This window comes from Labeo rohita, chromosome 4 (assembly GCF_022985175.1).
Source record: "Labeo rohita strain BAU-BD-2019 chromosome 4, IGBB_LRoh.1.0, whole genome shotgun sequence".
Taxonomy (NCBI): Eukaryota; Metazoa; Chordata; class Actinopteri; order Cypriniformes; family Cyprinidae; genus Labeo; species Labeo rohita.
Window position 1 is genome coordinate 29,924,306 of NC_066872.1, and position 27,742 is coordinate 29,952,047.

Sequence of the window (27,742 nt, forward strand, 5' to 3'; positions counted from 1 at the left end):
ACCGCGGGGCCGGCCGCCACAACCAATGCAAACAAAACCTAATTGGTTGTTATCAGATAGGTAATGTATCTGAATACCGGAGTCAAAAAAGCCATCCCTACCTCTTACCACTGAGACATGAAGGACATGCCACACATTCAGGACCTCTTGTCCTGTGCTCAAATTGAGCAGTTTTGCGTGTCATAATCAAAAGCTTGTTCTGGGTCAGTGATTGGTCAGCAGCTGTTCTGAGTGAGCAGGAGCTCAAGTCATTCATCTGTCAGCCAATCACAGCCACAAGTGCACCCTGGCCAATTAAACGTGGAGCACAGAGAGAGAGAGAGAGAAAGCAGGAGAAAAAGTGAAAAGAGATGAAAAAGAAAGAGTGAGAGACAGGTGTAAAGAGAGCCTGTGAGAGTCAAAAGAAAAGAAACACATAAATAGAAAGAGTCACAAGGTAGGAAGGAGGGGAAGGAGAGGTGAGAAAGAGTGAGCGAGTAACAGAAGCAGAAAGCATGTGGAGCGCAGACAGAGGAGCGGAGAGAACGAGAGCGCTCTCTCACCCCGTCTTCGCAGACAGCAGCTAATGAACTAAGAGAGCGAGAGACGGTAGTATATAACTAGAGATCCGCTACCTGAGGAAACTTTCTGACACCTGCAAGAACGTCAGAGAACATCGAGAAAATAAAAGAGCGAGGCTGGATGCTGGGACATAAATGGGAGACTGACAGGACACTCTTTTGACCTCTGCGCTGACACCTTTTAAGATGGAAAGACGCTTTAATGGATTTCCAACGATTTCCTGTGGCGGTTTCCTTCTGTCACTTTTGAGTGGCAAGCTTCAGGTAAGAACATTTGACTTCTTTTCATTTTATTAACTGTGAAGTTTGTCTCTTCACCTGTATGTAGGACTCAACTGTAATTACCTAAACAACTAAACGAGGCAAATGTGATAAGATAAATGGCAGTCTGTTCCTGTTAGATTTTACATCTTTGTTTTGGGTGAACCAGAAACATTTGCCTTTTAAATTATGCAAATGACAACCAAAATTCATGAATATGAATGAGCACAGACTTATCTGCACTGAATTGAGACAGGGCTCACGGTGTATCAGTACAAAGCTTTTCTGCTTGAGTGAATCCTCCCTTTTTTCTGCATTTGATCACATCTGCAAATGAGAGCAATAGCCATGACCTGAACCAAAATGCTGGAAAAGTGACAACCAAATTACACTGATATCCTCAGACTGTTCATGCTTTCATTAATAATAATAATGGTAAGAACAATACTGCTACAGCATTTATAAATCTTAATGTTAATTTCAGCATTTTACGAATGCAATACTAATAAAATCACAAGTCGTGTTTGTTAACATTAGTTAATGCAGTGTGAACTGTTTTGATTAACAAAGATTAATAAATAGTGTAATAAATGTGTTGCTCAGTGTTCGTTCATGTTAGTTTAATATTAACAAATGACACATATTACCATAATAAATAGATAGCATATTTTTTTAAAACATTTTCTAATATGAATATTAATAATTATATAAACTGTAAAGCTATATATATGACTATTAAAAATAGAAGCGTAAATAACTAACACTGAATACACTGAATAACTACAGTACACATTCACACATTTATGTGTAAAAAAAGGGAAAATTGGACAGAGAAAAACTGCCCACAAATTTAAGATTAAGAGAGACAATAATTACACTAATTAAGGAAAAATTACTTGTCAACAGGAAAAGGTGCAATTTAAACTAAAGCTACTACTGTACATTAAGCAATGTCTCTTTATAACCAGGTGTTATAATGAAAAAAAAACCGAAACATTTTTGACAAACTGGATGCTGGTGAAAGCTTTTTAAAAATGTTTTCCTCCTACATGATCTCATGAAGAAAACATGCCTGTGGGAACTTTTTCGCAAGATGCCAAATACATACCAATAAGTACATATGACTGCAGTTTCCAATAGAAATAAACACTAGAGCACTGATCGTTTTTATACACAGTTATGATTACAGCTCCATATGTTTTACTTTCCAGATAAGCTCAGTCGGCACGGAATTGTACTAAAGATGCAGAATCCTTGGGTACGAATTCTGCCAAAATATGACTCACGATGAAAGAGATGAAAGATGAGAGCTAAAATGGTTTGCTTGCGATTGCGTTTTTACGTCACATTTGTTTTTGTTCATACTATTGGGTAGGTTTAGGTGTAGCGCAGATGATACGTTTTTTTAAAACGTCACAGAGCATTGTAAAACTTAAAAAATTAATGTACAAAACCAACATCACATAAAATGTACTATATGTACATTCATCTGTTACAGGGAAAAATAATCAAGCACTCTTTTAGCACCACTCAGTGGACATCAAATATGTCATGAAACGTACATGTTGGTACGTATTTCGCGTCTTGCGAAAAGGTTCCCACAGTGATTCTTTTTAATCAATGACCCCTAGTCTCGACCCTTGTCTAAACCTCCATATAAATTGTTCAAACACAATTTCATAGCATAACTATTTTACTTTTTGCCGAATTTGTGGGTATTTTGTACTCATTTACACATTTGGTGCTGCCACGTTTAGGTAAAATAAAAAATTTAGGGGTGGACCTTTGTGCTTAATTTTGCATCATGAGATTCTCATGAGATTGAGTTGGATCATTTACACCACCCATATGAAGTACATATTGCACACAGCGTTTTGAAATGAGCATGAGTTTTAGAAACCATAGCAACTAACTCAACACACACACACATACAGACACACACAGTGTCCAACCGTGGGTCCGATGCCAGCTCAATCTTTCCCCTCCGCCCCCCACCGCTGTCATGCTGTTGTTGCTGTGCACACAGCTGGTCAAAAAGACACATTTAGGTTGTCATTTCCTCTGGTGACGGAAACTCAGCGGAGCGGATCCAACAGAACCACGCTGGTGGAACCAGACAGGTGGCGGTAATGGAGTCCGGGCTGTTTAGCACCTGTTGCTCAAGACACGCAAACAGCCTTCAAAGAAACGCTGACAACATGTCAGCATTCACACGAAACATCTATGAATCTCACGCCTCTGCTTGGCATCTGCAGAACATTGATCACTCATTCGATGTTCATCCAGTGACCCAATGAGGAACCTTTGGCTTTTAATTACAGCTGGAGTCTTGTCATGCCACCCGCCCTGAAAAGTTATGGTTCTCTTGGGTAAGAAATACAGGCGATTAAATTCCTAGTGACCATCTGGCACTGAAATCCACAGGTTGGTTGCTATGGTATTGCGGATCGCAAGTAGGCGGACTTTTATTTATTGCCCACCCTACCCCCATACCAGCCCCCTCTTTCATTGTTCAGTGTAATATACACAATTATGCTATACATGTCTGAAGAATCTCTTGAGAGGTGCAGGAAGTAGATCAGTATGCTATTTCAGGCCCTTGGTGACGACTGTCAAACGCCCCTCAGCACTGTGGGTTGAGAATACATTACATCATTACCATATGCTTGAGTGTGAAATGCACTGGTCAACTACAGTATCTAAAAATACGCTTAAAACTTAAGCAGTGTGGAGAGGCCGAGGTCAGGGCTGAGGTCAGGAATAAACAAAACACAATCAGTAGAGAATCTGCACAGTGGACAAATGAGATTTTGGACTGATTTTTGCCAAGAAGGATGTACACCAAGATTAGGATCTTTTGTTGGTCTTTAAACAACAGTTCTGTCGTCCACTGTCCAATCTATCAATCCTTATTCTGAACTCAATCCTTAACCATCAGCTTTGGGAACTCTTTGAAATTGTATCTAATTGTACTAAGCTCATAACTGAAAAACATTTATATATAATTCAGCATTCACTTGAATGAATCAGATTTGCTACAAGGAATCAGACTTTCTAGCACTACATATCGGAGAGAGAAATAAACACAAATTTAGAGTTTACTTTAATTAATCAGATTTACTACAATAAATCAGATTTTCTAGAACTACATATTGGAGAGAGACAATATAATTTAGGATTCACTTGAATTAATCAGATTCACTACAATGAATCAGACTTTTAGAACTACATATCAACGAGAGAAAATATAACTTAGGATTCATTTGAACAAGTCAGATTCACTACAATAAATCAGACTTTTAAGCACTACATATCGGAGAGAGAAAATATAATTTACGATTCACTTGAATGTGTCAGATTCACTACAGTGAATCAGACTTTAACACAACTTATCGGAGAGAGAGAAAATTTCATTTAGAATTAACTTAAATGAATCAGATTCACTACAGTGAATCAGACTTTAACACATATCTGAGAAAGAGAAAATATCATTTAGAATTCACTTGAATGAATCAGATTCACTACAATGAATCAGACTTTAACACATATCTGAGAAAGAGAGAATATAATTCAACATTCACTTGAATTAATCAGATTCGCTACAATGAATCAGAATGTCTAGAACTACATATTGGAGAGGGAAAATATAATTTAGAATTCACTTGAATAATCAGATTCACTACAATGAATCAGACTTTAACACATATCTGAGAAAGAGAATATAATTCAGCATTCACTTGAATGAATCAGATTTGCTACAATGAATCAGACTTTCTAGCACTACATATCGGAGAGAGAAATAAAAACAAACTTAGAGTTTACTTTAATTAATCAGATTTACTACAATAAATCAGATTTTCTAGAACTACATATTGGAGAGAGACAATATAATTTAGGATTCACTTGAATTAATCAGATTCACTACAATGAATCAGACTTTTTAGAACTACTTATCAACGAGAGAAAATATCATTTAGGATTCACTTGAATGTGTCAGATTCACTACAGTGAATCAGTCTTTAACACAACTTATCGGAGAGAGAGAAAATTTCATTTAGAATTAACTTAAATGAATCAGATTCACTACAATGAATCAGACTTTCTAGCACTACATATTGGAGAGAGAGAAAATATCATTTAGGATTCACTTGAATGAATCAGATTCACTACAATGAATCAGACTTTCTAGCACTACATATTGGAGAGAGAGAAAATATCATTTAGAATTCACTTGAATGAATCAGATTCACTACAATGAATCAGACTTTAACACATATCTGAGAAAGAGAGAATATAATTCAGCATTCACTTGAATGAATCAGATTCGCTACAATGAATCAGAATGTCTAGAACTACATATTGGAGAGGGAAAATATAATTTAGAATTCACTTGAATAATCAGATTCACTACAATGAATCCTTTCTAGCACTGATCATTTAAGACTTGACTAATGAATCACAATAATCAGATTACAATGACTACAATGAATCAGACTTTTCAACACTATATATGTGAGAATGAAAGGATCAGTTAGGACTGACTAAAATGAAATAGGACAAATCAGATTCACTACAATGAATCAGACATTTTAGCTCTTTATATATGAAAATAAAATGATAATTTAGCATTGACTAGAATGAATCAGGATAAATCAGATTAACCACAATGAATCAGACCTTTCAGCACAATATGTGTGAGAATAAAATGCTAATTTAGAATTGACTGGAATTAATCATAATAAATCAGATTTACCACAATAAATCAGACCTTTCAGCTTTTTATATGTAAGAATAAAAGGATAATTTAGGATTGACTAGAATGAATCAAGATAAATCAGATTCACTACAATAAATCAGACCCTTTTCAGCACTATATGTGAGAATAACAGGATAATTTAGGATTGACTGGAATGAATCAGGATAAATCAGATTCACTACAATGAATCAGATATTTCAGGACTATATATGTGAGAATAAAAGAATAATTTAAGATCAACTTGAATAAACACAATAAATCAGATTATAATGACTACAATGAATCAGGCTTTTCAACACCATATTTGTGATAATAAAAGGATCTTTAAGATTGACTAAAATTAATGAGGAAAAAAATCAGATTCACTACAATGAATCAGTCATTTCAGTGCTATGTGAGAATGAAAGGATCATTTAAGATTGACTGAAATGAATCAGGATAAATCATATCCACTAAAATGAATCAGACATTTCAGTGTTTTATGTGAGAAAGAGGGGATTCACTAAAATGAATCAGACTTTCCAAAACTACACATGAAAAAGAAAATGGACCATTCAGATGAGCATGTTTATTTATTCCCTCACCTCTGACAAATTAAAAAATTAACACAGGTATGAGTGGATAAGTTTAAACTGAAGATCTACAATGTACTTCTTTTGAACTTAGTCAGAGTTAAAACAGAGCTGAACCTAAATCCCAGTTAAAAGGGCACCTCACGTTGTTGGGTGGCAGATCTGTAAATCCATTGAGAAGCTGAGATCAAGCAGGAAAAGGTCAATCATATCTTGTACTTATAAGCCACTTGGCTCCGTCTGGCACAAAGCCTGAGGGGGACGTAAATACCTGGCACTGGGAAAACGCTGAAGCCAGGGTATTTGATAGTAATCTGACCATGGTTAAAAGAGAGTCTGATGTGAGTGTTTGAGTGTGATAGAGAAGTATTCACTCATTCAAGTGCCATCTTGGCAGATGGTTCCTAGCTCGCAGCAGGCGCCACTCTCACGGAGTAACGCGGTAAGGGCTGTGATGAAGAGACGGTCAAGATTGGTAAAAGAAAAGAATTCATGTCATCAGTCTAGCCCCAAAATATTCAGCAATTGGCTTTTTTATTGCATTTGTATATATAAAATAACCTTATACCACATTCAGAAATTGATGATTATTGTCAGAAAAATGTGTTAAATTATTTAAATATAAAAAAGTTACCTGATTATAATAAGTTGCTTTTAGAAGAAATGCATTTTAGTAGGCCAGTTTCATAGGCCATTTACTGGAAATATTCACACATAAACTGCCAACATTTAAGATGAAAACCAACAGAGATTGTAAATCATCAGTCCCTAAGAACACACAAATGAATTAATAACCAAAAGCCACTATGACCCGGAGCCTGCTGTTCCTCAGACCGATTCCAGCCCATATCGTATCTAATCTTCTCCTGCCATCAGAATAATTATCTCATTTTAAAATTGCTTTGTTCCATCATTTCTCATTTTTTCTTTTTCTCCATCTCAGACCTTCTAATTGACAGTCTGAGGGCGCTCTCTGATAGAGTGTGACCTCGCACTAATCGCAGCTGCACTGGGTCCACCGAACCGTTGAGTTTATTCACTACCCTAATAATATTTAACTATGTGGGTGCCAACGAAATATCCCTAATTGGTGTAGTAAAGATCTTTCACTAGCTTGCAAAACATAACGCATTGGTTATCTCTATAACATTACTTGCCAGCACAGCAAAACCTATATAAAACCTGAATTGTTCAGAAAAAGCTGAACTGTGCTTGTTCTATTTCAAATCTCGATTGTGTGTTGAATGCTAATTGGCCAAATGAGACAGCGAGATTGCGAAAGAGGCTCTAGATAAGCCAGGAGTTGATCTACAAGACTAAAGAAAATCAATGACCAAGATCTCACAGCGGGGCAATTGTCATGAGGCACCAATGGTGGATGAAGTACATTAGACTGTCTGTGTTAATATATCTGTCAGCTTGAAATTAACTGAAGCTGAAATCTTATCGAGGTCTGTGTTGGGATGACGCCATTTAACAAAGTGAGTGATCGCAAACAGCTTTAGTCGATTACGTCAGAAGCATGTTTAATTAACCCATGACATTTCACTGTCATTAGCTCATTGTTGGCTTATACAGATATCGATCAAATTCCCAGATGTACATATTGTGATAAGTCATGGACACACAATGGCTTAGTTATTCCTAGCTGGTACTGTAAATGGTGTTGTCAATTGTGAATAGTGTAAATATCTACCTGATCTCATGACAAGAATGTACCTATGGGAACCTTTTCGCAAGACGCGAAATACGTACCAATATAGAAATTAAATCTCGTAAAACAGCGAGAACTTGTAATCGTTTTCATACACAGTTATGATTACAGCTCCATACTTTTTGCTTTCTGTACATAACAAACTCGCTCGGTAGCTCAGCCGGCATGGAATTAGATTTAGGATGTGGAATCCTTCGGTATGAATCCTGTGAAAAACATGACTCCCAATGAAAAAGCTGAAAAATGAGAAATCGAAAAACAAGCTAAAACAGCATGCTTTTTTAACGACACATTCACATTTCGCAAGATGCGAAATACGTACCAATAAGTGCATATCACAGTAATTTCTAAAAGAAATGAACACTAGAGGTGGTAACACAGCGTGCACTTGTAATCACTTTCGTACACAGTTACGATTACAGCGCCATATTAGCATTAAAGCGCAAATTAGAGGGCAAATTAGCGTTAAAGTGCGATTCCATGAAAGCACTGACGGAAAGGGAAAATTCTGTGTGTGATTTATGAACTATGTGCAAGAGTAGCGAAAATTACCACCTGCTTGAACCCTTTGAGCGGTACTGTCCCACATATGGGATTCTTATTTCTGTGCCCCTGGGAGTACGGTCCCACATATGGGATTTAGAACGTTCGCTGACGTCACGCAACTGCCAAATTCAAACTGCATTTTCGCGCATTGGCTGGAGAGAAACACACGCTGCCCTTGTCATATAATCACAATTATGCAGTGTTTTCAACCACATAATGTTTATATAGCAGCAATAACAATGAACATAATTTGCCGACATGTTTGATTTGTATCAGATACACATAGTGTAAGTAACGATATAATTCTTTCCATTCCTTTCCCAGTTCACCAGCCACTTACTTGCATGTATTTTGGGAGAAATTGGTGAAATTACGTGCTGTAAAGCACGATGACAAGACTCTCTGAACAGCAGTGCGAACAAACATGGTGGCCCCCATCTCACGTTATAGATCACGATCCGGATTATTTATAAAGGTTTTAAAGCGGTGAAATACACTCACTTATACGTATTCATGAATCGGAATATCAGATAGTTGAAGACATGGTAAGCAAGTGCGTGAATATTTTGAATAAAAAAAAGAAAAACGACATAAAACCGATACGTCTGTCTATAGTGGCTGCAGTGTGACACGTGACAATCATGATGCGTCGCCATGGAAACAATATAGGGAACGTTCTAAAATAACGATCGCCTAAAAAAACTCACTCTGGGGGGTCAGATATAATATTTTAAACTCACCAGTGAAAGGGTTAAGACATGCTTTTTTGGGGTGTTAAATAATGGTGCAAATATGAGAAATTTGACCAGTGCAAAAGTTAGTAAAACTCATTGCGAAATTCATTTTAATACTCTACTCCCATAAATTTTGCGTCTGAAAGGGAAACTCCTACAAATGCATATTAAAAAAGGTCAGGCGCAAAAATGACTGTGTCCATGCCTTCTCAGTGCTAATTCTTCAATGTGCGTCTTTAGTAAATCTGGACAGTACTATTTTAACGGCAAAAGTTTGCGCTGACGCAAACTGTTAGTAAAACTGGCCCCATATGTATGTACATCTGTTCTGGGGAAAAAACCTGAACACTCTTTTGAGTTACTCAGTGGACATTTCACATCGAATATGTCACAAAACGTACATGTCTTGTGGAAAGTACCCACAGGTACATTTTCGTCATGAGATCAGGTTGGTAAATATGTATGAAGCAACTTAAAACTACTAATCCATAATTGTGATTCCAAGTATTTTAAAGGGGACATCAGATACCCATTTTCCACAAGTTGGCTTCATGAAACAGCTCTGTTCACAGCGACCCATTTCATTGAATGTCTCTTTAAATGATAATGAGCTTTTGCTCACCCCGCCCCTTTCTTCTGTTTTGTGTATTCGGTGGCACGTTTTCTTGTGGATTAAAAAAAGAGTGAATGGATTTTTACACATTTATATGCAAACACCAGGTCAAGTGAATTTGCATCTGATGTCCCCTTTAAATACAGATTATTTTCTTACCCTTAAAAATTGTAGCCATTTGCTCCCTTGAGACCTGCTCTTCTGTTTTTCACATGCCTCTTGCACGTCCACACAAAATACTCACACTTTAATACGTGATCGCCTCCCTTAACACAGATCATTGCCTCACCTCCCTCTGGAGCTTTTATTGTTGCTGTGAATGTCTGCTCATTTATCTCTCCTGTTGCTGTGTTTTCCTGTAGAGCCTCATGGCTATAAATCATCAAAAAGACATTCAGCCACACAAAGGAAATGCCACAGGCCATCACCTGATCTGCCGCATCTCAAGACTTCTCATGAATCAAACCATTTACGGGTGAAAAACACTTTCTGTCAAGCTTTTTCCAGAACCTTGACATAAAAAAGATGACCAGCTCAAATAGTGAGGCATTGACAGGTGAGGTGCCTTAGTTTGCCGTAACAGAATCTGTTCTTTATTCTCTGCTGCAATTTAAAAGAAGTCAACAAAAGGCACTTTACTAACCTCCACTAATAAGACAGCACTTACACTGTGCAAACATTATTATTGGATGAAATGATCACAGCGCAAAAGTTTTTGAACACCTACGAAAAGACTGCCGCTCTCTGATTAGCTTAGAAAAAAATCACTATAATAAAGGGAGAGGAAAGGCAGTAATTACCTTGATCACTCTTCATTGTTCCCGTTATGGAGGATTGTAGCAGCTCTGAAATTCTCTGTCTATAATTAAAGCCGGCTGCCATCGCTGGTGAAGGAAACTTCCTCGAGGTGAGGACAGTATCTCAATACTAAAAGACACTTTTAATTGAGCATAACCGAGAGAGGGAAATCAGTAATGCTTTGACAGTCCAAAACAACAGGGAGAGAGAAATGAATGCAGTAGTGGTCTTCACATGGCCATATTAAAGGGGACATTGGATGCAAAATTTACTTTTACAGTGTTGGCATATAAATGTGTCTTACCTACAATGATAAAAATCCATTCACTCCTTCTTTAATCCCCAGTCTCAAACCGTTTTGATTTTCGGAACAGTGTGATGTCATATTGCTCAGGCCCCGCCCACAACCGCTGTCTGGAAAGCAATGCAGGTGTTTTGTATTTCGATGTAAAAGTGAACATAAGCTTTTTCATTTTCTCCCAACATCAGAGCCACTGAGGACACAGTGGATTAGTTTTGTTTTTGATGGTAACGCACCACCAAATACACAAAAAATGGAGGAGAGGGGCGGAGTGAGCAGTAGCTCATTATCATTTAAAGAGACATACACCGAAGCGGTTCGCTGTGAATGGAGATGTTTTCAACAAGGTAAAAGGGATGTTGATTTACACAACCTTTGAGGAATTTTGACTAAAGTATGTTGCAAAGATTTAATGTCCAACTTCATGTCCAAAAATGGACATCAGATGTCCCCTTTAATGCAGTAACGTGAATGGATGTTAATACATACTCACATTTTTCTGATGGAAAACATTTAGAATTTTTTTGGTAAACACAAACATTGTTTACTGTATTTACACATATATCCTTGAATGTCCTGAAAAGGACATTTTGTCAGATTTTGTCAGATGGGGCAAAGTGGACATCAAAATGTACAAACTGTATAAAAGGAAGACAATATTTACTTGTTTTTCCATAATGCCACATGTCAAAGGTTCATTTTTGGTAATATCAAGCTGACTTTGATCATTAAATTTATTTAATTTAAATAACAAACTATAAATTCAGTTTAATATACTGTACAAGCATATGCAATACGTTTGATGTGTGTGCATGTTTTTTTTTTTAAACTTGGTTCATTTTATCTAGCATAAATAATACTAGCACTTCTAATGCTCAACTAAGATAGCAAGGGACACCAAAATGTACTGTACCTGTGAAAAGTGCAGAACAAAAACGTTTTCAGAAGGTCAGAGAACGTAAAGTCTCTAAAGGGCACTTCCGCTAAAGGGACTAATTCTTAAATCATTCCACCTGTAATGAAACGACCTTTCCGCGTGAACTTAATCCCAATAAAGCGTCTCATATTGGCCTCGGTAGACCCATATGTGCAAAATCAAACAGTTCATGCTTGAAGGTGGAGCGTAATGAGATGCAACCTTCCGAGTCCTTCTGCTCTCGGGCGAACGCCAATGTGACAATGGCATTTCAAAGTTTCTAATGAAATTATTCTAGGTGTCCTCCGTCAACTAGACAGTCAGAGGCTATTTGTGCTTTGATGGCTCTCGCGAAGGGACGTTCTGGGACAGGGGTGAGATGGCTGATTATGTTATCCATGTGCCTTGTGTGAAACGTTCCGGTCCGACAGACTTACACCAGTGTGTGTTAGTGACTTTTTCTTCTATTCCCTGCTGTTTCCGTTACCTAGGGATGTCCTGTCTGGGATGACATTTACAAGCAGAACGCAGGGTACGAGAAGCTTGGGGATAGATTACCAGACTGACAACTGCCAGTGGCACGCTGTGTTTGTTTACCTTTGTACTGTGGGAGATTAAAGAGTCAGCACATAGTGATTTTTAGATTTCTGCTAATACCTTCATAATGGCAGGGTATGTGATCCATGCAACCAGAAAACCTTGTGGCACATGGGCCTGAACCACATATTGATTTGACACTTCTACAAATTAATTTAATTTAATTAGGGAAAGGAGTTGTGCGCCAAAAACACTTTTTATGTACTTGTCACATGTTTAAGACTAGTGGAAAGTAAGAAGTCTCTTCTGCTCACCGAGCCTGCATTTATTTGATCCAAAGCATAACAAAAACAGTTACATTTTGAAATATTTTTGCTATTTAAAATAGCAGTTTTCTATTTGAATATATTTTAAAATGTAATTTATTCCTGTGATTTCAAGCTGAATTTTTAGCTTCATTACTCCAGTCACATGATCCTTCAGAAAACATTCTCGTATTCTGATTTGCTGCTCAAAAACATTTATTATTATTATTTTTTATGTTGAAAACAGCTGAGTAGATTTTTTTCAGGTTTCTTTTATGAATAGAAAGTTTAGAAGAACAGCATTTATCTGAAATAGAAATCTTTTGTAACATTAACATTAAATGTCTTTATTATCACTTTTGATCAATTTTAAAGCATCCATACTAAACAAAAGTATTAATTTCTAAAACTTCTTTCCCATAAGCAAAAAAACAAAAAACAAACAAACAAACAAAAAAAAACTTTTGAATAGTATAGTGTGTAATATTACAAAAGCTTTTTATTTCAGGTAAATGCTGGTCTTTGGATCTTTCTATTCATCAAAGCATCCTGGAAAAATGTACTCAACTGTTATATATAACGAATATTGATGATAATAATAATAATACATTTTTCTTGAACAGCAAATCAAAATATTAGAATGAATTCTGAAGGATTATATGACTAAAGTAATGATGGTAAAAATTTAGCTTTGATCACAGGAATAAATTACATTTTAAAATATATTCAAACAGAAAATTATATTAAAACAGATTTTAACAGCTATTTCACTTCAGTAGCTCTTACATCAAACTTTAAAGTTTTATTCCTGTCTATATTCTGAAAGTTTATACCTAAAACATACCTGTTTTTTCTGTCATGTTCAGATTTCTATTCTGGAAATGTATGCAAATTAGTGCATATTTAATTAGATAATGCCTCATTTGCATATTTAAAGATGTTCAAAAACTGTTTGCAATTCTTAATTTATTCAGTCAACTAGGGAAGTATGATAATGTCTTTTTATTGTCTTTTTAGTTTAAATAATAATAATAATACTGTAAAATATTGCATTTTATGCAGTGTTCTTTCACCATTGCCCATTCAAGTCAATTTATTAAATATAATGAAATATGAATCAAATATCTATAGATGGCATTTAAAAAATTGATCATCAATATCATATATTATTTTTGTAAATACCTCACACACTGTATTTATGCACTCTAAAAATAAAATATGGACAAACCTAGTGACTGGGTTGTTTTGATCCAGCAGGTGGTTAAATGTTTAACCCAGCCTTCTGGGTAGTTTTATTTAACTCAACTATTGCTTAAAGTTATTATATTTCTTGCTTAAAAAGAACCCAAAATAGGATGGAAGTGAACATTTATTAATATGTTCAATAAATGAACATTTATTAAAAAGTTAAAGAAATAATAATTAAATAATAAACATTTTTTAATTGCTTAATAAATGTTCAACTTTTAATTATTGTTGATGCCTCTAGTAATTACGTGTCTGATTTTTCATTTCCAACCTATTTTGGATTCATTTTAAGCCATATAGTAATTTTTAAACAACAGCTGAGTTAAACATTTAAACAACCTCTGGGATAAAAACAACCCAATTATTGGGTTTGTCCATATTTCACCCAGCGCTGGGTTGTTTTTAACCTGTGGGAACAGGTTAGTTAGTAATTCATGCTGAGAATTAATTGACATTTCATGCTGAGAATGTAACATTATTAAAAACTACACAAACAGCTATTGATAACTTTCCCCAGGTGCATTAATTTTTATTCCACCTCTCTTATTTTAAATTGAAATTACAGTTCATGTCAAATTATGTTTAATATGGATTAAATGGGAATGGCACAGAACTCCTCTACCTACTAGACTTTCAACAGAAGAAGCTGCAGGGGCAGAAACGATAACATCGACCTGAGAGGAGACTTCTCTAATTGAACATTTTCATTAGTTACCAAAGGGTGATGTGAACTGGAACAGGTTTGATTGGGTTTTTATTTATGTACATGCTCACAAGTGCCTCCCGTCTTCATTGTGGCAAACACACACACACACACTGGAGGTTGCCATGGCAACTTTCACCTGTTGTTGCGAGAGTGGAGAATTTCAAACAGTCCGTTATCACAGAAGCAGAGCATCCTCTGATCCCATACTCCAACGTAGAATAAAGAAACCGAGACAAATTGCATGATGACAGCCAATTTCGTAAAGTCGATATTTGGTGCAACTCGTTTAAACTGACCCAAAAAATTAACTCATGTTATGTTGTACGCCTTCGCGCCTCTTCAGATACTCATTCCAGAATGACAATGACATCATCAGCTATTAAACAAGCAATTAAACCTGCAGCCACAGGGAACCAAAAATGTGTAAAAGATATTTTAAACTTATTTTCAACATATCGTGAGGTACGACAGCAGTTGAGAATCACTTTTGCCACATTTTAGCTTGTGCGTGAAACCAGAGACAGAGTCGTCACCGCTCTTTGGTAATTCAAGGGTGTCAAACTCATCTCATATGCGTCCTTTTTTAACTCAACTGTCAGAGTCATGTGCATTGCTGATGATGCCTATATAAAGCATAAAAGGAAGATTCAATTATCACCTCTCTTCTCTTTCAGCTCTATCAGATCGCATGAACGAAGCGCTAACTCTTTCAACATGGCTGCTGTTGACGCAAAGAGTCAACTTTATCCCACACACTTCCAAAATGTGATTACAACACTCTCAGGCGCCAACGTACTCTACAAACACCAAAAATCCTGTCTGATCGTGACAGTTCCAAGGTAAGAACTTTGACTAGAATAAAAGCGAGCCATTTTACAGCATAAAATGATGGTATTTTGTTTGCTTTCGATGACAAATGGAGGTCGAGTCTGTTACTGTGGAAAAATAAGAAAGCACTCTGCATATAAACGACTGTGAAATGACAGCGCTCGTTCATATTTATGCCCTTTTCTTGTCATATTTCCTTTCCTAGTAACAGATGGGCAGGAACACAAACACGTATTATCATACATTACACACACAAAGATGCATTTGTCATTCTTTCCCTCTCACAGATGTTAAATCAGGGTTGGCAGCTGAACTTCAGGGCACCATGGTCAATGTGACGCCCAGTATAGACCCAGAGGCGGCCGACGAGAGGTACAACTACCTCGCGTTGATATGCGGCGTGCCTCTCATCCTCATCATCATCCTGGGGAACATCCTGGTTTGCCTCAGTGTGTTGACCGAACGCTCCCTCAAAACCGCAACTAACTACTTCATCGTCAGTCTCGCCGTGGCTGACCTCCTGCTGGCCGTGCTGGTTCTCCCGCTCTACGTCTACTCTGAGGTGAGCACTGTTGACCTTGAGAGATGACTGACTGTCTAAAGCCCTCCTCCATACACAACCAGTCAAACGTTTTTGAACAGTAAGATTTTTTATGTTTTTTAAAGCCTGCATTTATTTGATCCGAAGTATAGGAAAAGCTGTAAAATTGTAAAACATTTTTACTATTTATATTAACTGCTTTCTATTTGAATATATTTTAAAAGGTATTTTTTTCTATTGATTTCAAAGCTTTTTTTAGCATCATTACTACATGTTTCTTACACAGCAAATCAGCATAGTAGAATGATTTCTGAAGGATCATGTGACACTGAAGACTGGAGTAATGATGCAGAAAATTTAGCTTTGATCATAGGAATAAATTACGTTTTTAAATATATTTAAAAAGAAAGCAGTTATTTTAAATACACTGTGAAAAACTATTTGTTGAGTCAACTTAAAATAATTTGTTAACAAACCTATTTTTAAGTTTTTTAAGCAGGCTTAATTTTAAGTTCAGTTAACTCAAATAGGTTTGTTAAACTTGAAATGCTACAACTTAGATATTTGAGTTGACTAAACTAACATTTTGGTTGGCTAAACTTAAAAGCAGGGTGTGTTACCCAGCTGCCTTAAACGTTTAAGTTGAATCAACTCAAATATATAAGTTGGCACTTAGTACAACTTAACATTTCAAGTTGACTGAACTTAAAATTTTAAAGGCAGACAGGTAAATTATTTTAAGTTGACTCAACAATTTGTTTTTGTTTTTTTACAGAGTAGTAACAATATTTCTCAACATTACTGCTTTTGCTGTATTTTGGATCAAATAAATACAGGCTTGGTAAGCAGAAGAGACTTATTTAAAAACATTAAAAATCTTACTGTTCAAAAACTTTTGACTGGTAGACAACTAATGTACTGATCTTTCATTTAGCTGATGTTTTTATTATCTGGGACAGTCTAAAGTGCCCCGCTCAAGACTAGAATGATGATATGGAACAAACTCTTTTTTTTTTTTTTCTTCAAAAAGATTTCAGTAGATGCTGGTACATTAAGCGCTGAGTGCTACAGGGTTTCTGAGAATTCATGAGTCATTCATATGATGTTGAACTTGTAATTTATTGCTCATTGAAGTGTTGCTAGTGGACAATTGCAAGGTGTTTGAAATGTATGAGCAGAATATGACTGAAATCAATAATTGAGTCTTTCAAATTGCTACACTTTATTGAACAGACTTCTCAAACATCAATGAAACTGAAAATGAGCGTGGTTCTGCTTTTGATTAACATGGGGGACGTGTGCTTGTCTGAAGCCTAAGGCAGTGATGAATCAACTTTTCAATTATCAACCTAGATCTTTAAAATCTGCATAAACACTGAGAGCAGTCTATTTGACTTACGTTTTTCATCATAAAAAGAATTTTCAACTTGATTTTAGACACCAGAAACAGAATGGGCTGTGAAACGACACGGTTTGCAATGGTGGATATGAAAAATTAAGATGGGATGGTGATGTCAATTGGAAAGGAAAGTCATTTTCAGGCAGATATAATTGTTTAAATTTGGTAAAATATTATTAAGACAGGTTATTAAGATTTTTTCTATGGAATTATCGGTGTAATTAACTGTTCACAATAACCCAAGGAACATGTATTAAGAAATACAGTGTCAGTTTTGATTTCACATTGACTTTATGCCATTTTGGAGTTTATTTTTGTTCCCCAGGAAACTATTTCTAATGTCTCATGGTGTGAATTGTTACACTTGACGTGTGTGTGTCTGTGAAGTGAATGTTGATGAAGTGAGTGATTTCCCTCAGAGACTTTCTGTTGTTATTGTATGGTTAGTTTGAATTAAACCAAGGATTTGGTTCATTCTTTGAATGAATTCAAACTTTAATTGCTCAATCAGGACCACAGAGTGATAAACACCTACCATCTGCTCCCAAAAGATCCCTGAAGACAAAGGGATAGTTCTCCCCCAAATTAAAATTCTGTCATTAATTACTCACCCTCATGTCATTTCAAATCGTAAGAACTTCGTTCATCTTCAAGCTTTCTGACCCTGCATAGACAGCAACACAACTGACACAGTCAAGGCCCAGAAAGGTAGTAAGGACATATTTAAAATAGACATCTGTGGGACAACCTTAATTTTATAAAGCTACAAGAATACTTTTTGCACGCAAAGAAAACAAAAATAACAACTTTATTTAACAATTTCTTCTGAAATTGTATTAATTTGTGTTCCTTATGGGTTTGGAATGACATGAGGGTGAGTAATTAATAACAGAATTTTCATTTTTGTGTGAACTACATCTTTAATATGACCATGAACGTGATTTATTTCTTTAATGATGTTCTTAATATTTCTTAAATATGACATAAATATTTAAATGTAAAATTGTATTAGCAACGACTATAATTGCAACATTTTGTCTTGTTTTCTTACACATTCTGTGTTTCTCTGTCTATGTGTGTGTGTGTGTGTGGGTGGATGTGTTTTAGTTCCTGGGAGGCATGTGGACCCTGAGTATGTACATCTGTGATGCCCTAATGACTATGGACGTGATGCTCTGCACTGCCTCCATTTTGAATCTATGTGCAATTAGTGTGGACAGGTGAGACACGCACCCACACACACACCTGCTCGCCCACCGCTCTCTATTAAAAATAGCTCATATTTCAACTAAAAAATGAACAGAATGAATACAATAAGAAAGCACTTACACTGAGTTCTTTTGGAATTGTTTATGTCAATATACTGTATACAACAAAAATAAAAAGCAACATGTAAAAAAAATCCACATGTTATAGGACTTCACAACATGTTGTACCTCTATGGAAGCCTACTTTCACCACATAAAAAGTCATGCTTTGGTATGACTCATAATTATGACATAAAAATATAAATTATGACAGAAAAAGTTGGAATAATTATGGCATAAAAACCATTATGAAACAAGACAAAAATATGAGATAAAAAGTCACAACTGTGACAAAAACATAAAAGGTCGAAATTACAGTAAAAGATACTTTTAATGTCATAATTTTGACTTTTTTGCCATAAGTATGACTTATCACATATGTGAGTCTGGATCACAAAAACAGACATAAGTAGCATGGGTCTAATTGTACTAATAGCCAACAATATATTGTATGAATCAAAATGATCGTTTTTCTCTTTATATCAAAAATCATTAGGATATTAAGTAAAGATCATGTCCCATGAAGATATTTAGTAAATTTCTTAGTGTAAATATAGCAAAACTTACTTTTTGATTATTAATATGCATTGCTAAGAATTTCATTTGGACAACTTTAAAGGTGATTTTCTCAGTATTTAGATTTTTTCCACCCTCACGTTCCAGATTTTTAAATAGTTGTATCTTGGCCAAATGTCCTATCCTAACAAACCATACTGTACACTAATGTAAAAGCTCAAATCTTGAAATCTCAATTAAAAAAAAAAAAAAACCCTTATGACTAGTTTTGTGGTCCATGGTCACAAATCTTCAAGCTTTTATCTCATACTTACTACTTTCTCTGTCATTTACCAAAGCAGGATTTTTTTTTTTTTTGGCAGAAATGGCCTTCCATATACCAAAAAAGTTTGTCTTTTTATGCCATAATATTGATTTTTAATGCCATAATTATGACTTAATACCATATAACTCCTACATTTTATCTCATAATTACTACTTTTTCTCTCATTTACCAAAGCATGTTTTTTGGGGGGGCATAAATGGCCTTCCGTATACCTCAGACACTGAAAATCAATGGGGGGAAAAAAGAATTAAAAAATCTTATTATGTCATAATGTTGACTTTTAATGGCATAATTATGACTTAATATCCCATAACTTCAACCTTTTATCTCATTATTACTACTTTCCGTCTCATTATTATTATTATTTTTTGGCAAAAATGGCCTTCCATATACCCCCAACACTGAAAAACAATGGGGGGAAAAATAATTAAAAAGTTTATCTTTTTATGTCATAATGACTTAGTATCTCATAACTTCAACTTTTCTTCAAACAAACAAAGTAAAGAGCTTTGTCTTTTAATGTCACAATCTTGACTCTTTATGTCCTAATTATCACTTTTATCTCAGTTATGACTTAGTGTCTCATAACTTCGACTTTAACTCATAATTATGACTTCATATCTCATAACTTTAACCTTTTATCTCATAATTATTACTTTGTATCTCATTTAACAAAGCATGGTTTTACCAAAGCAGTTATTTATTTACCGACTTATTTTGGCAGAAATGGCCTTCCATATACTACCATCACTGCAGAAACATAGAAAACAAATATATTGTCCATCCAGATTATCTACACGTTTCTTGTGGTGGCCCTTAAACTTTCATCTGAATTTTTAATGATTTTTTTAACATTCAGCAGGTCTGTTTTGGTCCTTTCTGAGCGTTCACACAGTGAATCTTAAATCTGTGGTTATGTGTGATTGGCGTCCAGCGGGATGCTAATGAAACCAAGACGTGGAGCTGAATTTCATTACTTACACGGTGTATCAAGCATCACTGATTCAAATAAACAATACAAAACAACTTCAAGAGGTCCCAGACCATGGCAAAGCAGGGTCGGTCCGTCTTTGACGCATACTGAAAAGAAAGCAAGCTTGTCTCTGAAGATGACAAACAAAGGTTTGAGGTCGAAAGGGTGCAGATGATTGAAAAGATGAATCAGACTTATGAGGTCTCATGCAATTTAAAACGATTGCGCTAGAATCTTTCCCTGTCTCAGCAGGTCACTGTGAATAACAAAAATGAGCACAACACATGCTTTAAGGAGTTGTCAATCATGATTTTACGCATAAACATAAGCTTTTACAAGCATTCTAAAGTAAATGCAGTAAAAGCAGACAAATAAAACAATAAAAATTTTCTCTACTATCCCGTCTTAAAGAGATACTTCACCCCAAAATTAAAAAAAAACTGTTGTTATATACATACCATAATGTTGCTTCAAACCTGTATGATTTACTTTCTTCTCTAGAAAACAAAAGAAGATATTTTTAGGAATTTTCCAACTGTTTCTGTCAAACAGTTCTGGACATTATTCAACATTTATACATATTTCAATCTTCTTTTGTGTTTCAAAGAATAAATAGTGTTAAGTCCACCTTGTTGAGTCAAATTAAATCAACTGAGTTTGAGTTGGAAATAAACAATAAACCACACAAACAATAAAAATGAATACATCCTGCTTTAAAGAACTGGAGCATTTAACACATTTTGTCCACTGGTGTGAATACTAATATAGCTTATAACTTTCTCTGCATCTCTGTTACAGGTACATTGCAGTGGTAGTCCCTCTGAAGTACAACAGGAACCAGTTTAGTGTTCGTCAGCTGGCGTTGATCACAGCCACCTGGGTGCTTTCCCTGGGTGTAGCCAGTCCTGTCATATTCGGCTTGAACCAGGTGCCCAACAGGAACCCTCATGTGTGTAAACTGGAGGACAACCAATTTGTTGTCTACTCCTCCATCTGCTCCTTCTTTGTCCCCTGTCCTGTCATGCTTCTCCTGTACTACTGGATGTTCAGGGGACTAAAGCGATGGAGCTCTGGCCGTAGCCGGTCGCACCTCCACCGGCCACCCAGAGGCCGTAGGAGCCTGTCTTTGCGACTAGGAGCAGCTCTGCATAAGGAGAAGGGACAGGCGAGGGAAAAGGTGGTGTACCTCATGCCTGCAGGTCTCAGTCCGACATCTCTCTCCGCTACCCCGACTACTCCAGTTTCCCCAGCCAGCCCGGTTACTCTTACCACAGACGAGCAGGCAGAAGGTCAAACGCCGGCAGCAGAGAGTGACCCCATGACCACCCAGATGGACAGTGTATCGGATGCAGAGAACCCTGAGCGGGCCACTGAGGATGAGAGTGGCCGGGAGAACGGTGTGGGGAAGAACCATCGGTCTCATGCGGGACGCCGCCACAGCAAGAGCAACAGGGTGAGCGGACGGGAGCGGAAGGCGATGAAGGTGCTGCCCGTGGTTGTGGGTATGTATCAATTCAATTCAAGTTTTTTAAAGGGATAGCTTACCCAAAAAATGAAAATTACCCCATAATTTACTCACCCTCAAGCCATCCTAAGGTGTATATGCCTTTGTTCTTTTAGACGAATAAAATTGGAGTTATAATAAAAATGTCCTGGGTAATCCAAGCTTTATAATGGCAGTGAATGGGTGCTGAGATTCTGAAGTCCAAAAAAGTGCATCCATCCATCATAGAAAGTACTCCACATGGCTCTGGGAAGTTAAGGCCTTCTGAAGTAAATCGATGAGTTTGTGTAAGTAAAATATCCATATTTACAACTTTATAAACTGTAATCTCTAGCTTATGCTAACTGTCGTACACACGTTTACGAGAGAGTGGCGTTCCAACAGATGCTGTAGTACGTAGGTGTAGTGTAAGCTCCAGTGAGATTATGCTAGTCTCGCAAGAACCACGTTTGTTTTCAGCAAAGGAAAACCAGTCTTGTTCTGGCTTATATCAAAATCCTCTGACATTTATTTTTGCAAATCCTTATTTTGCACTTCTAATTCATGACCGATGTTTTGTTATGCTCTCTCCTCTGTGCTTTCACGTTCGTCATATGCTGGAACGCCCCCTCTTTCGTGAACACGCGTATGACAATTAGCGGAAGCTGGAGATTATGGTTTAAAAAGTTTTAAAAATGGATATTTTTCTTACACATGTGCTTCGATTCACTTAAGAAGGCCTTTATTAACCTCCCGGAGCTGTGTGGGGCACTTTTTATGATGGGTGGATGCACTTTATTGGACTTCAAAATCTCAACAGCCATTCACTGCCATTATAAAGCTTGGAAGAGCCAAGACATTTTTTAATATAACTCCAATTGTATTTGTCTGAAAGAAGAAAGTCATATACACCTAGGATGGCTTGAGGGTGAGTAAATCATGGGGTAATTTTTTTTTTTGGGTGAACTATTCCTTTAAGGGATTAATGTACATTCTGTCATCATTTACTGACCTTCATACTGTTCTGCAAGCAGAAAGAGAAAATCACCACGGAATTGGCATAGATGCTTAAAGTTCATACTATTCGAAATGAGACGGTGTTGAGTAAATTATAACACAAATTTAATTTGTTTTTTTGGTGAACTGTCTCTTTAAGATGATTTTAAGGGACTCCAGCATCCAAATGCTGCTGAGCAGCCACGCTGGTCTTTTCAAACACTCAAAGTGCCTTGCCATGATCTGAGGTTTTTAAAATCAAGACTGTGCAGGTATATATCAGTGGATACAATGTGTGTTTGAATGTTCATTTATGTGAAATAATGAATCAAGTCATGAATAAATGCATGAACAGAAATTAGAACTAAATGACAGCCATCAGATGGTCAAATATGATGAAAACACTGCTAAAATGTCACGTTCTGCAATATATATAAACTTCCCATGGTTTGATGTGACACCTGCTGCTCTCGGATTATTAACATGACAATTGCTTTCTAACAGAAGTACTTTCAAGTATAAAATACATAAGGCTGTTTCCAGGGCAATGAAAGCACTGACCATATTGTCACCATTGTTTCCCATACAACTCATACAGACTGAAATCTTGGTTGTGCAATCATCACGCTGCGTACAATAGTGTAAATGAAAAAAATACAAAAGGTGAAATAAAAGGTAACCGACACTATTATACAGTACCCAGTGGAAACAAAAGAGGCATATCAAGCTAGAAATGGTTCACTTTTCTCTCTACCTGTAGTCTGTTCAATCATGCACATGAAAGCGTTGGAAGAATTTCCAATGACAGGATACAGCTGAGGTCAAAAGTTTACATTCCCCTTTCAGAATCATTAAAAATGTTAATTATTTCATCAAAATAAGGGGGATCATACAAAATGCATGTTAGTATTTATTAAGTACTGACCTGAATAAGATATTTCACATAAAAGAAGTTCACATATAGTCCACAAGAGAAAATAATAGCTGAATTTATAAAAATGACCCCTTTCAAAGGTTTACATGCTCTTGATTCTTAATACTGTGTTGTTACCTGAATGTGTTTTTTTGTTTAGTGATAGTTGTTCATGAGTCCCTTGCTTGTCCTGAACAGTTAAACTTCCTGCTGTTCTTCAGAAAAAAATCCTTCAGCTCCCACAAATTTGTTGTTTTTTTCCAGCATTTTTGTGTATTTGAACCCTTTCCAACAATGACTGTATGCTTTTGAGATCCATCTTTTCACACTGAGGACAACTGAGGGACTCATATGCAACTATTACAGAAGATTCAAACACTCACTGATGCTCCAGAAGGAAAAACGATGCATTAAGATCCGGGTGTGAAAACTTTTGAAAACAGAATGAAGATGTGTACATTTTTCTTATTTTGCGTAATTATCATATTTTTTCATTTAGTATTGCCCTTCAGAGGCTACAGAAGATACTTACATGTTTCCCAGAAGACAAAATAAGTTAAATTTACTCTGATCTTATATGTAAAATATCTTACTCAGGTCAGTATTAAATAAACAATAACATGCATTTTGTATGATCCCTCTTATTTTGCTAAAATAATTAACATTTTTAATGATTCTGAAATGATGTAAACTTTTGACTTTAACTGTATATTTGATCTTCTCCTCCCCAGGTGTGTTTCTGGCCTGCTGGACTCCTTTCTTCGTAGTCCATGTGACTAAGGCGCTGTGCGAGTCATGTGACATCGGGCCGACGCTGATCAGCGTGGTCACTTGGCTTGGTTACGTGAACAGTGCCGTCAACCCTATCATCTACACTGCCTTCAATGTGGAGTTCAGGAACGTCTTTCATAAACTGCTTTGCTGTCGCTCCTGAGGCCAAACGCTTTTTTTAGCACAAGTCTAAATTCATGATGAATCGCTAAATAATTCAAACAATAATGATTAAACAAACACCTGGAAGATCTGAGCACACAATGGTCTCCAAGCGAAGGAATGATTTAAAGAAATTAAACATTACAAAACAACGGATTACCTAAAGGAATGAATGAACATAGACAGCGCCGTGGAATGTACCATTGAGAAAAATTTCTGATGCCTTAGTTAACCGAACATTTTCTTGTAAAATTGCTTGAACACTACAGTAGATAACAGAATACTGTTGATTTCATAGCCCAGAGGCATAAAATATGTGAAAACGTCCACATTGAAGATAACAGTCGTCTGTGTTTGATATGTGATTGGTATCAGTGTTGATTTGATTTTTTTTTTAAGTGTTGATTAGATATGCAGAGTGCACAGGCAGCTTTTTCATGGTTGAAACAAAAAGCAAGTTGACACATTTAGATCACAAGCTGTGTTTGGAATGGCATACTAACATACTACATACTGAGCAGTATTTGTCAGTATGATGCCAAAAAATTGTTTTTATGCAACGTGGAATGCTAAACATATTTAAACAGTTGCAGAACTTGACACGTACAATTCAGTTATCATCTCGTATGTGGTTACTGTGCACTTTTACTATGTGTTCATGTATTCTAAGCTGAGAAATTTGCATACTTCACACAGTATGCACATTATATACTAGAATACTGCTATACTATATTTTAGAAACATGTTGTCTTCTACAAGTATAGTAGTATGCTTATGCTATTCTAAACACAGCCATTGATTTGTAAAAGGAATTAAAACTTGTATGGCTTAATATAACATAAATTATTTGTTTTATTGAAATATGTAGTAGAAAACCCATTAAAGATGTACATTTTTTTTGGACTACGGGGCATCGTTATTTCGATTACATAAAATGGTTGCGCTTGGTAAACTATGGCGCTACCTGTTGCTATTTCAACTCACATTGTGTGGCTTTTGGTTATAATTTTCGGTGAAAGGGCAACAAGAGAAGCGATGTAAGTCTTCACAGAAGAGGAGAAAAGAATGGGAAGATGCCTGTGGACAAATTGAACTTACTAAAGACCCACGTCTTTGTTCTTTCCACTTCAGTCCTGATGCCTTTGAGACTTTTAGTAGACCACAGCTACTGAAAGAGCTAACAAACGGCAGAGACAAGAAACGCTAGATGCCACCCTGACGGGATATTCTTAGTGTGGATTTCACTTGATATCCCGGGGCATTTAGACTCCTTGTGGGAAAAAATCAATGGTACAGCATTTGGTTTAAGCCTACGCTTATATCCGTTGTCACTTGTAAGCTTTTTCAGTAGCTGTGGTCATCGTATCAGTATTTTACTTTCCGAGTTGTGTTGTGGTAAAAATAGCAACAGATAGCGCCAGTCGCTCACAGAGTGTAACCATTTCACGCCTTCGAAATAATGGCGCCCCCTATAGTCCAAAATATGACTAAAACAATGTGAATTTTTTATATAACGTAAATCTTTCATGGGTTTTCTACTACATATTTCAGTAAGAGACATCATTTACATTATATTAAGCCACACAAGTCAATACGCGGGGTTCCCTTTAAAGGTGCACGTGGTGAGATTGTTTATTACTAATTTTTTCCCTGTAAAACCACGTAAACACAGTTAGGAAAAGAATGGCCCTTTAATCAGAAATGAACGTCTCATTTTCTTACGTCACGTTAGTTAGAACAAACAATGTTAAGAAGTTAATTCTATGGCTTCAAACAAAGAGGAAAATGTGCCAGTTCTTGGGGATGTATATACAGTTGCCAAAATCATTGGATGCCTTTCTCTGCCCTAGTATACACAGGCTGCCAATTCAGCTTTGTTGCAAGTGTGATTCACAAAATGTGTACTGTAGATGTGCTCAGCGGTGACTGATAGCACTGGGGATTGTGGGTATTATCTGGGGTGGATTATAGTAACTGTGCTTCTCAGAATCAGTGTTGTAAAGAGACTTGTGGAATGAGTATTGCTGTTCTTGTACAGGATCATCAGTGCATCTGTCACTTTATGGAGATGTGTATGTGCTTTCCTGCTTAAATTGTACAAATACTATGTGTATACATGCAGAGGGATTCATAAGTCTGAGACCACTCTGACAATATGAGATTGAAAATCAAATTTTTATGATTTGTGAAATTCATCTTTTACGTTGGTGATATAATTTGTAAAGAAATTATAAATAATAAATAAATAAAATAAATAAATAACACCAATAGAAAATTGCCAAATGGAAGACTTTTCATTAGTGGTCTCATACTTTTGGAACTCACTGGATTCAAATATATATACACTACAGTTTAAAAGTTTGGGGACAGTAATGATTATTCTTGATACTTTTATTCAGCAAGGGCACATTAAATTCAAAAGTGACAGTAAAGACATTTCTAAAGTTACAGTAGTACGGTCTTTGGAACGTTTGATTCATCATAGAATACTTAAAAAAAGTATAGCCTAATAGTTTTCAAAGAAAATATTAAGCACCACAACTGTTTTGAACATTTTAATACCAAATGTTTCTTGAGCATCAAATCGGCATGATTTCCAGAGAATCATATGATGTTGAAGTAATTGCTGCTGAAAATTCAACTATTTTTTTTAATCAAATCAATCCAGACATCTTTCAGAAACATTTCGGAATTTTACAAATTTCATACTGACCACAAAGTTTTGAACAGTAGTGTATATATGCAACCATTCAGAGTTCTTCATAATAAATGTAAATTTCATTCATAGGGCAGGATTTTAAATTGCAACCACAGACCAAGTGATAAAATAAATTTTTTTGTTTTAACATTTTTTGTCTTATATTGCAGAAAAAAGCACTATTTTTGCAGTATCTCTGCAATCTATGGAAGCAACCGAACTGAGACTTTCATCATGTTTATGACAACGATAACAATCACAAG

The 27,742-nt window shown here is 36.1% G+C and overlaps 1 protein-coding gene across 1 annotated transcript; it reads left to right on the forward strand.

Annotated features, from left to right (window-relative positions):
- The first annotated feature begins 304 nt into the window (after window positions 1-304).
- Window positions 305-27,627, forward strand: drd4-rs (dopamine receptor D4 related sequence). The gene is made up of 6 exons (XM_051108617.1): window positions 305-824; window positions 15,242-15,406; window positions 15,683-15,957; window positions 18,443-18,555; window positions 21,255-21,958; window positions 24,580-27,627. The coding sequence occupies exons 3-6, from the start codon at window positions 15,721-15,723 to the stop codon at window positions 24,780-24,782; spliced, it is 1,257 nt and encodes a 418-aa protein (XP_050964574.1). The 5' UTR covers window positions 305-824; window positions 15,242-15,406; window positions 15,683-15,720; the 3' UTR covers window positions 24,783-27,627.
- The last annotated feature ends 115 nt before the right edge of the window (window positions 27,628-27,742 follow it).

Bases quoted from the DNA above. Each gene is read 5' to 3' on its own strand.
- drd4-rs (XM_051108617.1), top strand. From the start codon at position 15,721: ATGGTCAATGTGACGCCCAGTATAGACCCAGAGGCGGCCGACGAGAGG. The intron at 15,958-18,442 runs GTGAGCACTGTT...GATGTGTTTTAG, and splicing joins CGCTCTACGTCTACTCTGAG to TTCCTGGGAGGCATGTGGAC. The intron at 18,556-21,254 runs GTGAGACACGCA...TCTCTGTTACAG, and splicing joins TGTGCAATTAGTGTGGACAG to GTACATTGCAGTGGTAGTCC.